This window comes from Plutella xylostella, chromosome 28 (genome assembly GCF_932276165.1).
Source record: "Plutella xylostella chromosome 28, ilPluXylo3.1, whole genome shotgun sequence".
NCBI classification, from domain to species: Eukaryota; Metazoa; Arthropoda; class Insecta; order Lepidoptera; family Plutellidae; genus Plutella; species Plutella xylostella.
Genome location: NC_064008.1, coordinates 8,125,191 through 8,139,377, shown reverse-complemented (window position 1 = coordinate 8,139,377; position 14,187 = coordinate 8,125,191). Strand labels below are relative to the sequence as shown.

Genomic DNA, 14,187 nt, shown 5'->3' with positions numbered 1-14,187 from the left:
TGGCGTCTTATTGGAGATTGGAGGGTTAGGGCTGAGTCTTTAAGTTCTTCGGAAGGCTAATAGTTAGAATGAAATCAAATATTTAAGTGCCATCGAGTGTATATTAATGATCTTATATTAATAAACAGCACTTTAGTAAAACTTCATACCCATATATGCACGGCAAATTAACTAATTCATAGTAGAAACCAATCATAAAATTAATAAGTACATACAGCACAACACAACACAATATTATTACCTATAACAATTTAAAGTTAAAATAAACTAAAGAGGCGGCCTTATCGCTAAAAGTGATCTTTTTCATATTATACTAATTAAAAAATGCTGTATAAAGTTATACCAAGAGCACTTAACAAACAGATCTTTAAGGTATGTATCGAATAAATATTCCTGAATTTCTTTTCCTCTTTCACATGTGACTCAGGATCAATGTGTAGGCACTGAGAGCCTGTACCTTGTCTCTTTTGCTAACTGTACTTACAAAATCGATGACTGCGGCCAAACTGACTAACGAAGGGGCCGGATTAAGATTAAAATAATTGCTACGTACGCTTGTTAGTGAATAATTACACTCAGAGAAAGTACTTATGTTCCTGGATTACACAAGTCGTTTTATTTCAAATAATTATTATTACACATTTATTTCCAGATAATTTATATCATATCATCAATAGTAAATTAGTAAAACATGTCAAAAAAATTGTTAGTCAAAATATAAAAATCATCCATGCAAAAATTAAATTAAATCAGATCCGAAATAATAAATAAATATACATCAATGTCATTTTAAATGAGAAATAAATTAAGACTATAAATTTCAGTCGAATATTTCCAAAAGCCGAAAGATTTTCACAGTTTTCAAAGTTGCTACATAGAATAGAAGGAAAATATCATGTTAAACGATATAAGATCGTTCCTTGGTAAACTATCGTCTACTGCTGGACATAGGCCTCTCCCAAGGAGCGTCTGTCACATTCAACTGCTATCAGCCTACCAGCTACCACTACTGACATACTTAGCAATTACAGTGCCACAAACTTATCTGTTCCGGTGAGAGCGAACTAAATTGATCCATATCTCAGAACTTACCTATGAATTATATATTGATATAGATTAGATGGATTTATTAACACCGCAAGAGCGAATTAACAATACGAGCAAACTTAAAATCTTATAGAATTAAGAAATATTAGACTTTTGTGTGAGCTGTCACCGGAACTCATAAGTTTGTGGCACTGTACCACTACTGACATACTTAGCAATTAACAATCCATAAGCACGCTTGCCAAACATGTGTCAGATCCATCCATACAAGTTGCATCAGATTTGACAAGCCAACGACGCTGCTAATTGCTAATGTTTGGTGGTGGTAACTCCACAGTCTAAGGTCGTCGGTCTAGTGGGCTGGACGGGAAACTCGTAGGTTTTTATAAATGCGGACTTATCTCCTTAACGTAATTTCTACCCGTCAATCTTAAAAATTCAATTATGACAAAATTTGAAAGCGTTATTTCCATCAAAACTTGCTAAACGCGGTCAAGAAGCTCTTAAACGTATAAATTCAGTTCTAAACAAAAGTAAATGGTAATATTACACAGAAAAGTTTAAAGTGTACAAGCACACACACAAGCGTATTAGCGAGTGTACAGTCGCGGGCACAGGCGATGGCTCGCGGCTAGGGAATACAATCCCGGCCTTTATTTGGGATCCCGGGATTTCGGGACTGGATGAAGACAATCCCGGGATCCCGGGATAGTCCCGGGATTAACGTCACAAACAAAAACACGTCTAACGAATCAACGTTTTTAGGTTTATTGGAGACACAGTATTTATAATTTAACTTTGTCAGACCATACTTAGTTAAAAAAAAATATACTTCTTAAAAAAAGATAAACAATAGGCTACTTGACTCTTTTTTAAAGTAGGTCTAATATGATTAATAATTTCTCTATTAGACCAAACAAAATAATCTATTATTTTTTTGGACCTAAGGTGGGTCTACGCTAGACGAACCGAGCATGAGCGGAGCCATTCAAGGTTTCGTCGTTCACGGTGTCAGGTGTGGACGTATGTACGGTGGCCTGCGCCTAAAAGTATACAGGCGGAGTTTTTAAAATAGCGATCTCAAGCTCACATGCTGCTCAAGCACATCCACATAAACACCACTGCTACACACATCACACACATCACGTCCCCGGATTTATAACAGATGTAGCTGGTCCCTTCATAATCAAGGATCGCTATTTTAAAAACTCCGCCTGTATACTTTTAGGCGCAGGCCACCGTACAACGATCACTGTCCTCGAACACTGCGAGCGCGAAGCAAAACCCTTTGTGTTAGTCAAAAAACCGACAATAGGCGGAACGCAGCCGAGCAACGAACAAAATGTTCGCAGTGCGCTCGTTCGAGGCTTGTAGGTTGGTCCACACTATACGAATTGTGTTCGGCTCGTGCTCCGCTCGTGCTCGGTTCGTCTAGCGTAGACCCACCTTTGCCAATTGCAAAACTTTAACTTAAAAGTTCTATTTTTCATAAACAGGCGAAAACGGCGTCACCCATATTTGTTTATAAATTATCACATCTGTGACGTCACACGGGTAGAAAACAATCATTTGACATTTAACTAATGACAACAAAGCTACGAGAATACCCTAACATACTAATTTACCCTTTTTTGTCAATCCCGAAAATCCCGGGATTGGCATATTTTAATCCCAAAAATTTCGGGACTGGAAAATGACCGGGATCCCGGGATCCCGGGGAGCGGGATCCCGGGCTTGTATTCCCTACTCGCGGCCAACGTTTTAATTAATTTCACATGTGTACACGACTTTATCAGGGAATTTCGGAGCTGCGACCGCCGTGGAGTCACTTACATCTCATCTGTTTATGTGGAATGTTTAAATAAATAATTTTGAATAACTACGAGTGTTGTTGGCGAAGACTCGAAGACGATGGTGACGAGCGTGACGATGAAGACAGACGATAAAGAGATATATAGAGATTTGCTTATTTGTGGTTTATTAAATTAAGTATTTTACAAGATATTGGAATTAAGAATTATGAATTGAATTCTAGTGATTCCTTTTACTTATAGAACTATATTTATCTATTTCCGATTGCACAACTTCAACTTGGTATGTACCTATGTATGCATCTACGTATTATCATCACCATAGGCCTGTCTGTCTGTCGGTCCAGCAGGCCGTAGAGCGTCCCACGCTATGCTTACCTGTACGTTGTCTCCATTCGAGAACTCTTTTACCCACCGGTCATGGTCTTTCGGCATACATGGTCGATTAACTTCCACTTCATCTTGCAGTTTTTAAAAGGAGCTATGTATTTCAGTTGCTTTAAGTCAAACCTACAAATTATCTCATTTCTCATACGATCCTTTAGCGTAGCTCTTTCCATACGTCTCAGCGTACACTAATATTTAAATTCACTAAGCATGAAACATCGTCTCTATACTCCTCCTCACGGCAGGGGTAGCACTCAACAACTTTAGATTAGAAGCAGAGTTATAAATCTGTAGCGAATCCGCTATCTGTAGTCTGTAGGCGAAAGTCACACGGCACAGCCCTGGCTCGGAATTAATTGTGCAGATACAGAATAGGGGTGTGCCAATGTGAAGTTTGTTTATTTATTTAGATTATTATTGTATACATAAGTACACTTTATTTTATACATAAGTACTTACAAATACAATACTACAATGATAGAAGGCACAGAACAGTTAACCCTGACTATTCGTTTTCCATCTTCCAATATTTTATTATACTCATCCTTCGGCCTCGCTCGCTATTGAGAACTACATTTATTTATTTGAAATTTAACACAAATGTTAAGGTCACTTTAGGTCCCACGTATCTAGGTTTCACTGTACAATGTCTACCTACATGTCGGAAGCTAATACCCTAGATTAACACATATAGATAACATCCCACAATTCACACGGGAAATCTTTTCAGGCGAAGCGAAGGACTAGGCAACAGCTAGTTTATCATAAAGATATTCTATTCCAACATTACCCAGCACAGCACTATCAAAATGGCGGTACACACATAGATTAATGTGATTCATACTTGGTTAATCAGACGCCTCGCTACCGAGATATATCTTGATGGATATGAGAACTTACACATATCTGAGCGCCACTTAATCGCTCATAATCATTCTAACTGCCGTACTTAGAAACGCTTAATCATTTACTTAATTAAGTACTTCAGCATCTTTAAAATTATTGGCAATATTTACGCTTTTTGGGAAGTTAAGTAATATTTATTTACCATAAATTCTGAATAATTAAGTGTAGAACATTGTTTATGTTAATTATAATTTCAATAGTAGATACATTAGCTCTATTAGAATGATTTTTCACTGTTTTTGAGTTATCAGAGTGTAGTAACTGTAAGCGCCTTTTAGTATCTGAAAAAAAAAAACCAAATAATGACTAAATACTTATCAAAAAAGGTACACTGTACAGTGTAAATTTTCACAACAAACTGCAAAATCTTATTTTCCATTACCATGAAAAGCTAGCCATATAATAATAATAATAATATGTGGGGACATCTCACACACGGCCATCCGACCCCAAGCTAGGTAGAACCTGTGTTATGGGTGTCGGACAGCTGATATGTCTACACAAATACATAGATAGATAGATACTAAATATAAATATCGACACCCAAGACCCGAAAACAAATATCTGTGTTTAAACAAATATCTGCCCCAGCCGGGAATCGAACCCGGGACCTTCGGCTCAGTAGTCAGGGTCACTAACCACTACGCCATTCGGTCGTCGACACGCTATACGCCCGAAAGATCTTACTGAGTTACCTTGCGGGCAAAATTGTTCGTGTATCTCACAAAAAGGCACAATAATATACCTGACAGATCTGTGCGTCAATGACTAGTTTTTGACAGCCTCTACACATGGCGTTATAGTATTTTTGTCCAAAATATGCTTACGTTAACAAAGGAGCCGAGTGTCAGGTTGAAGAAGGGACCCGCGGTGAAGTAAACTCTCTGGTCCAGCTGACCCGTCAGCAGTAATATCTGGAAGTATACAGGGTATTGCAAATGACGTAGGTATAGTAAGACAAAAGGCTGTTATTGAGAAGCTCAATCTGAACAACTTTTATATTACGGTTTTTGGAAATTAGACTGCTCAGGTGTTTTCTTCTCAGGTTTTAGTTGTTAAATATTGGTGTTGTATAATGACACCTCTGAGAGGCTTCTTCTCAAATCTCAGCATGTTGGTGACAAACACTAGAGTCGGTCTATGGTTTGTTATCGTGTTGAAAGGATTAGCCAGTCAGATTGACGGTGCCGGAAGAGTATACTAGTATAAAGTACAGTGCATACGTCAACCCGGGAGACTCCGTTCGTTAACCGTCACGCCATGGCAATAACCCTTCAGTGTAGGAGATACCTCTTTCCTGCAGTGATTGTGTTTCCACCATCCGCTCTCGAAGACTCCTCGCATGGGCGAATGGCTCTGGAAAAGAGGTAATGTATATTTTTTTTGCGTGTGAATGAGATGAATTTACTATCGATTCATCCAAAAATCTCATTAATATTTTTCATGTAATATTGCTAAAAGAATGATTGGCTGAGAAAGGCCGAGAACAGACTGTTGCGACACTCTTTGGGAGAAGCCTATATCCAGCAGTGCTCAATTACGAGAAGAGAAGATGATTACGTTACAAAGAAAGTGTTGAATATTAGACCTGAAGGAAGGGGTAATAGTTAGAAAGACCAAGAAAGACGTTGCTTGATTGCGTGAAAGAAAATATGAGAGAGAGTGGAGTGAATGAGGATATGACAGAGGATAGGGTAAAATGGCGTGACATGACGCACAAAAGCGACCCTAAATAAGGAAAAAGCTAGGAAAATAAATTAATGAAGATGATGAAAAGGCTGTATACCGCATGGATGACGTCATGGCCGTGCCAGCAGTAGAACAACAGCTGAGCGACCCCAAAGATGACGTATTCAGCCGTCAAGAGCCTCTGCATGGTACTGGTTTCGATCTGGACAAGGAGAGAGAAATAAATTATATTTATGTATGTCTTGGATGTGCCCGTAAAATGGCAATAGGCCCGCCCCCTATTACATTGGGACTAACATAACACTCTGGCGAAAAGAGGGTGCAGCAATGCACCTCTGCCTACCCCGCAAGGGAGTACATTAGTACAAGGCGTGAGTGTGTGTGTATCAAATGCGGTTCTACCTTTTTTGGCCTAAGATTTATTTGCCTAATCTCGTATTGCATAGTAACGTTTGGTCAAAATCTCGTTTCGCCGAAAATCGTATGGCATAAATCTCTTTTAGTAAAAAATTATTTCGCATAATCTTGTTTAGCCTAATAATGGTATAGCCAAATCATGAATAGCCTAATAATGCTATGGCATAGGTTATATAAAGTAATCATATTCGTTTGGCTTTAACTTTGATGGAGCGTCTCCCTACATAGCGCAAACTAGTGCCTTGTATTTGTGGCCGCTATGTGGGAAACGCTCCGCTCCGCTTCGCTGTGCTCCGCTTCGCTGCGCTCCGCTTTGCTTTTGACGATAATGTGCACCCAACACGCTCCTCCTCGCTTTGCTCGTCGTCGCACCTATCTTTAGGTTTCGATCCCATGGGGTTTAATGGCGTTTGTAATAATTATAATGGTCATTCATTTTCGATATTTTGATCATTTAATATAGTGATTTTCGGGATGTAGGAGAAAAATACCACAATTTGTACATTTAAAACATACTTAATATAGTATTTGTAAAGATAATATTAGGAGAAACAAGATTATACCAATACGAACAATTAGAGCAAACGAGACTTAGATGTTTCAAGTTTGTGCCAAAAGAGTTTTAGACGAAACGAGTCTTATGCCACATAAGTCTTGACGAAGTGATGATTCTACCAAAAAAGTTAAGACCTTACGAGTTATGCGAAACGAGTTTAGGGCAATAAAGATAAGGCCAGATGAGGGGAACCGATCAAATGCCCCTGATAGATATGAAACTAAAGGTAAGCGTTTACCTATCGGTATCGTACGCAACGAAAGCATTGCATTCAGTATTATTGCATAGAAATTCACACAAACATCCGATTGGTCCGATAAGCACCGGTTGACTGGAATTAAATGCTTCTAGCATTAAGACCACCTGATTATACATTTCTGCTTCTGTAAATTGTGCAATAAAAGAATAAAACCTTAATAAAATTCGTTAACTTACCGTGATCTGGTAGACGCTGGCACACAGGCCGAATGAAGTGACGAGCACGTACAAGAACATGATGGGAGATAGACAGCCGTTGAACACTGACGCGTATCTGGAATTAGGACTCGGTAGAAAATTCATGGTAATACCACTAAATAACTTAGACCGCTTGGGGTGGCTTATTAACAGCGAGTTAACTCTTTCGTTGAAGGAATAACATCGTGAGGATATCTACATTCTACATATATTGTACTTATATTTACTTGTACATACACTAGATAAACGAACCAACAAGTACTACTTAGGTATAAGTCATAATCATAACCCTTACTTCACCAACTCGGCATGTCGATTCTGGCACTCCTTCACATTCCTGAAGACACTACCCTTATCTCCACCGTCAAACAGCATCGTGCAAGAGTTCTCCAGCAATTGCAGTTCTCCCTTGAAGAACACCATGATGCAGATAGAGATGGTGTCGAAGGAGTTGATGAGGCCACCAGCGTAGATTGTGGCCCACGTCGTGTAGGTTAGGGCTATTATGTACTCTGCAAGGGTTTAGGATGGATGGCTTTAAACTGGAGAATGAAGTGAACGAGCAATGAAAAAGTTCCAGTGAATGGTCAGCTCCAAATATATCCTAGAGGGAATAGTGTGACAATAGCACCAAATATCCTAAACGGAAAAGACTAGCCTAATGACGCCGACGTCTGCAATATTGAAGTACATATAGGTACATCAGAATTAAAAAGGTAAATATTTAGTTAGAATTATAAATTAGATGTTCAAACATAAATTTGGGTCGTTGTATGTCGGCACGGAACTTTTTCATTGCTCGTGAGTGTATTTGCTAAATGAAATATGTTAGTAATTCGAGTGTCACCCTTACTATTTCGTGGCAGATAAATGTTTTTTTTAGTTTCCCCTGAAATTTCGGTTATTTCCTTTCTACTCACAATTTCACCCTTTTTCTAATACCTACATTATGTCATACATATAACACCCCTATTTTCCCGTTGACAAAAACAATATACCTGGCACATGGTCGTAGTTAAACGGCGCCTTGTGACTTAGCACTTGATCGAACAGCTCCGAACCATTCCTCACGCTCTCCCTGTATGCTGGAGAGAAACAGTACTTCGCTATTGGCTGTAACACCACCGTGAGCACAGTGCAGCATGTCAGGAACCAATAGGAGTACGTCACTACGCGGCAGTATCTCGTATACGATTGGATGATTCCATTCTGCACTTCATTGTTCTTCGCGCGCGATTTTTTGTCTGCGTTCGACACGTATTTAATGACATCTAACCACTCGCCTTGCCATGCAACGAAAGTGACGATTTTCACGCAGTTTATAGTCGTGAGAAGATTGTATTTTATGCTCTTAAGGAGAAGGTCAAAGTCGGATCGTATGAACCAGATGTCTACGTAGACTATTGACGCGAATAAAAGCAGAGAGGCGTGCATGCACATGTAGATTTTACGTTTGAACGCATTGTTCGGTAGGATGATGCCCCAAAAGTGTAGAGATTTTAGATTTGGGCCCAAAAATGGCTCGTTTGGGTCTTCCAATTTCGATTGAATTAGTTTCAGCATTGTGGAGGGTGTTGGTTCGTGTCGTGATTTCACTAGTGTGGTTGAAATTGATATTCTTCGCTTATGAAGGGGATTCGGTAGATAATTACAAAATAGAGGTGGGTAGTGTCGTTTGAATAGCGTATATCGTTAGAATTGAATAGAATAGAATAGATATCTTTAGTTATTTTTCAATACGTTTCGCTTGAAAACCTTTATTATTATAATACACGTTGGTTTTGAATTGAAATACAACATTGCGCTAACTCGACTATTATCACTCACTTTCCGCAATCGTATGATAATAATGTGACAAAAATCATGTATATATGTTCTGATTTGGTTGTTCTAAAGATTTAAAAAGCTGTTGGCCGTTATTCTATAGTTCAACGGTACTGAGAGGGTTAGCAAATTTTGCATAGAACAGCAATTTTCATCTGGATAACAGGGTTGTCAACCCGACATATAGGTATTATATGTCGGGTGCATCGACATACTTTCGGAAACTTCACCGATAAAAGTCTACACTATCGATTAAAACTATCGACAAACTCTGAAAAACGCATATCTATTAATGGCTTAACAGCAGAGGTGTCAAGCCTTCATCCATAGCTTGTCATTAAATTTCATTTCGTTTTAAATTACGTGTAATTTACATTAATTCATTTGATGTAACCTTTTTACTATTGTTTTAAGGACTGTGCTAAATTTCTCCCTTGTCGAACATTTCACTGGCATATTGTTATAATGAGTCAATGCATAAAATAAAACGTAGAATATGTAAAATATTACTGCCAGCCAGTAAGTACACTAGTTAATGAAGTAATTACAATTATTACCGCACTTAAAAACAAATAGTAGAACTTTTTGTTTTTATAATTACGAAATACGGTAATGGAAAGTTTTTTTCATTACAATATTACGAAAACTAATTTAAAGTTTCTTTCAAACTTCGAAGGTGTACCTAACTATAATTATTTTATTCCGGAATGAAAAAGATGTGTAAGTAATTTACTTCTGCATCTGCATCATACAATCACAAGCCAACAAAATATAAAGGTTGTTGCAAATGCAGTATTTTAAACTCACGGGCAATGAAAAAGTTAGTAAAAAGGGAAAGGTTTTTTCACGCTTTTCAGAAGTCGTTTAACCAAAGTTATTCAGAATGACTCTCGGAGTTACCTCCTCTCGGCCTATGGCTTCTCTTTGGCAAAATCCTGTAGACGACCGAGTTTGTGGCCTCCTAACACAGGTGTTTTTACACTTAATAGAAGGTCGCAACCATAAAATGTTTTTTGTACCGTTTTTGTTAAAGAAATAAAATATTTTTCATTTTCATTTTCAAAATTGTAGTGGTTAGTGACCGTGACTATGCCGTAGGTCCTGGGTTCGTTTACCGGCTGGGTCATATATTTGTTTAAAGGTAAGTATTATATTTTTTACTTGGGCCTTGAGGTGTTGATATATACTTCTATTATATGTGTGTATGTATTTGTGTAGATATATCAGCACACCGATACCGGTTCGGAGAGCCGTGTGTGAGATGTCCCCACATATTATTATATTATTTGTAGAGACTATTACAATTCACAACCACGCATCGCCCTGTATTTAAATAGGTAGGTAAGTAGATACCTACCTGTGTATCTATCTACCCATGAGTATTATACCGCTCTGTTCAAAAGAGTAAATAAATTGTAAAACCGCCATTAATTAACAAAGTAGCGCGTCATTTCATTCCGTGCTCCGCGAATGTATTATTAACCGTAATAAAATAATGATTTCCGAGGTTCCAATCATATCGCCAATTAAAAAAGGTTGTGGGAAAAGTCGCCCTAATGAATGGCTGGTATTAATTTATCTGCGCGTTATTAAATATCTGTCGATGGGAAATTTTAGGCCTATTCTGATAGCTGCTAGACGACCGAATAGCGTAGTGGTTAGTGACCCTGACCACTGAGCCGAAGGTCCCGGGTTCGATTCCCGGCTGGGGCAGATATTTGTTTAAACTCAGATATTTGTTCTCGGGTCTTGGATGTGCCCGTAAAATGGCAATAGGCTCGCCCCCTATTACATTGGGACTAAACATAACACTGGCGAAAAGGGGGTGCAGCAATGCACCTCTGCCTACCCCGCAAGGGAGTACATTAGTACAAGGCGTGAGAGTGTGTGTGTGTGTCTGATGTCTGGGTTGTCAAGTAATCTTCAGAGAAAATTTGATGAAATTTGGATGAGTCAGTATTTTTTAAATTATAGAACTAAAGTCACCAACATAGCTCACCGAGTTAGTAAGCTTAAGTGGCAGTAGGCTGGTCACATCTGTCGAAGAACCGATGACCGGGTAAACGTGTTCTGGAGTGGAGGCCGCGACTAGGCAAACGTAGTGAGGGACGCCCTCCGGCTAGGTGGTGTGACGACTTGCGAAAGGTGGCTGGATATGATTGGATGCGGAAACCTAAAGATCGCATCCAGTGGCGTGCTTTGGGAGAGGCCTACGTCCAGCAGTGGACTGCTATAGGCTGATGATGATGATGATGATGATTATTTCTTTTCAATGCACGCGGTAAGTAGATATGTAGTTATGTACAAATATTCTGATCAAAGTTTTAAACCATACAATTAGCTCCAAAAATAGTTTCATAAAACGCGCGCCACCCATTTATTCAGATCCTGAAAATGCCTGAAACACTCGTTTATGCTTTTATCTGCTGCGAATGTGTGCGTAAAGCTGCGTACAGACCGGCCAAACGAACGCCAACGAACGGGTTTCGTTGCTGCAATCTGCCCTGTATTAGTTATGATAAAATATCCATCGTTGGCCGTTCGTTGGGCCGGTCTGTATGCAGCTTAATACAAACATAGTTTATTCTGTGGCGTCCATTTTGTTCTGAATTTATTTGCATTAATTTTTATTCACTGCGTTTCTGTGATAAGCTTGCGGATGTGTTTTTTTAATATTCTTTTTATTGCGGTCTCCCTTAAATGATGCAGTTTATTATTTGTCAACGGCTACGGCTTGACTGAAAAAAGAGAGGCTCTACTTCTGACATTCTTGACATGTGTAGGATTGGAGTTTTTCATAACTGAAATTGGTTTTATACTATTACAATAATGAAAATGGAAGGAAAACATCGTCAGGAAACCTGCATATCTAGATGTAGCACATTTAGACATGGGAACTCACCAACCCGCAGTGAACCAGCGTGGTGGGAAATAAGTATAAGCTTAGGAAGGCAGTTTAGACCTTGGAGGGAAAAGGATAAAAGTTCCAGTCGAGAGAGTCAGTTGCAGGTTCTTACCCCCGCTGAGAATAAAATAGAAATAGAATAGTAAAAAAGTGTACCACGACGGGTAGTGAAAGCCAAACTTAGCGATTTACAAATCTCCTGATTGCAACAACTAAAATAAAATAACTTATGAATGAAATTCTTTAGAAATTGTCTGCCTGCTTATTATTATATTTACCCGTATCAGAGATGATATTTCATGTAAATAAAGGAATTGGCCACATTTTCATGAAAACGATATACTCATAACATTTAGTGATACCATAGGGGGAAGTATTTCGAGAATTTATCCCCCAACAGGACCAATACCGCTGGCTTGATACTAAAATTTTATACGTCTCTTTTATAACGAACATATCGTTTCGTTTTGACTTAGATATCCCAGTACGGTTTCTATTGAAGTGTGCATTTTGCATGTTAAGTACACTTGCGAGGCTATGAACGAAAGATTTACATGAAACATAAATATTTATGTCTTCTACTAATGTAATAATTCCTTGTGGGGTAGGCAACTAGTTAGGTTACTCTACAATGTAACTAGCTGTTGTAGAGTCTACATTTAAAATCGTAGTAGAGTGTTACGTAAAGTTGGTACACGCTACGTGTACGTAAAACGTAAAGTTACGTGGGGAGGGCCAGGTATCTGCTCGACAGATAGTAGGTACTCACGGCTATACTATTACTGATCATTGACATTATCATTGACTGATTTTTTACTTACAAATATACCGGATTATATTTTAAGGAGAAGCATTTTTTTATGTAGGTCTGTACCGGATTAAATGGATAAGCAATTTTTTTGAGAATTTATATCAGTCTTAGTCAGGTCGTAGCCTAAACAAAAGTTGTTCAGATTGATCCCTTGAGTCACCCTCTTTCCGGTAAGTAACTGCCTCTGTGGTCTAGTGGTAGAAGCTTCGCTTCATGACCCAGAGGTCCCGGGTTCGATTCCCGGGTGGGACCATCAATTTGTGTTTCTAAATTGTGGTTCCAAGTTTGGTTAGGACATAGAAGGCTGATCACCTGATGTCCGAAACAGTGAAACGATCCATGCTGTCGGATGGGCATGTAAAGCAGTCGGTCCTGCGCCTAGCTCTCTCCAGTCGTGTCGGTCAATCCGTCCCATTGGGTTATGAGAGTGATGGAACAGAGAGTGCTCCTGTGTACTGCGCACACACTTGGGCACTATAACTATCTACTCCTGCGTAGATGGCTGATCTCAATTGAGATTGGCCGCCGTGGTCGAAATTCGGCTAGGAGGACATTATTCCGGTAAGTGTACCACTTTTGCATCATCCCCTGTAGCGTAGAGTCCCTGCCACGGATCACTAGAGCAGTTTGGTATTTTTTTAGATTTGTAATTCAAGACGACCGACTGGTGTTAGTGGTCCTGACTGCTATGCGGAAAGTCCCTGTTCGATTCCCGGCTGGGGCAGATATTTGTTTAAGGATATTTGTATATCAGCTGTCCGATACCCATAATACAAGCTCTGCCTAGCTTGGGGTCGGAGGGCCGTGTGTGAGATGTCCCCACTTATTTATATATTTATAAAATAGGCATGTTAATGAAACCTCATGTAGTCCGCCGTGAAATAGGCAACTACAAGCGATCTCTTCCAGCAAGCCTTCAGGTGAGGATCATAAAGACACACGTGGAAAGATGAAAATTTCCGACAGATAGAATATAAGCTACAGATCGCGGTTAACATTCTCCTCACGTCGGGAGTTGGCGGAATTTTCGCTCGGATATAAATCCGTCGAAATGAAATACGGTGTCGGTAAAGTCGGCTGTTGGAGGTAGTTGGAGGTAGTTGGAGGTCGTTGGAGGTAGTTGGAGGTGCTTCTGACGGAATGCACAGTTACTTGGGTCACGGACGGTTTTTAAACAGCTGCGGCTTATAATGTTTGAAGGCGAAGTTGCGAGGTTGTGCGAACTTCCATATTCTATACTTTTGCCACTTACCTCAGAGGTCCGTCTGTATACTACGGGCCTTACCACAAAAACTTAGACAGTATTGAACAGGTGTTTAGCGCTGTCAAACGCCTACAAAATCTGTCAAATTTCTTTTTAAACACTTGTTAAACAGTG

At 39.3% G+C, this 14,187-nt stretch overlaps 1 protein-coding gene across 1 annotated transcript; it reads right to left on the bottom strand.

Moving 5' to 3' along the window:
- Positions 1-4,263: 4,263 nt before the first annotated feature.
- Positions 4,264-9,003, bottom strand: LOC105382192 (odorant receptor 24a). Its single transcript, XM_038110997.2, has 7 exons — positions 8,268-9,003; positions 7,565-7,781; positions 7,249-7,345; positions 5,938-6,042; positions 5,442-5,507; positions 4,979-5,065; positions 4,264-4,432 (listed from the first exon to the last, which is right to left on the bottom strand). The coding sequence occupies exons 1-7, from the start codon at positions 8,830-8,832 to the stop codon at positions 4,382-4,384; spliced, it is 1,188 nt and encodes a 395-aa protein (XP_037966925.2). The 5' UTR covers positions 8,833-9,003; the 3' UTR covers positions 4,264-4,381.
- Positions 9,004-14,187: the final 5,184 nt, after the last annotated feature.

What these genes read in the sequence shown, in the direction of transcription:
- LOC105382192 (XM_038110997.2), bottom strand. Translation starts at nt 8,832, where the DNA reads ATGCTGAAACTAATTCAATCGAAATTGGAAGACCCAAACGAGCCATTT. An exon ending in TAACTACGACCATGTGCCAG is followed by an intron (nt 7,782 to 8,267) that starts GTATATTGTTTT and finishes AAACCCTTGCAG; the next exon opens with AGTACATAATAGCCCTAACC. An exon ending in CCAGCGTCTACCAGATCACG is followed by an intron (nt 6,043 to 7,248) that starts GTAAGTTAACGA and finishes CTCCTTGTCCAG; the next exon opens with ATCGAAACCAGTACCATGCA.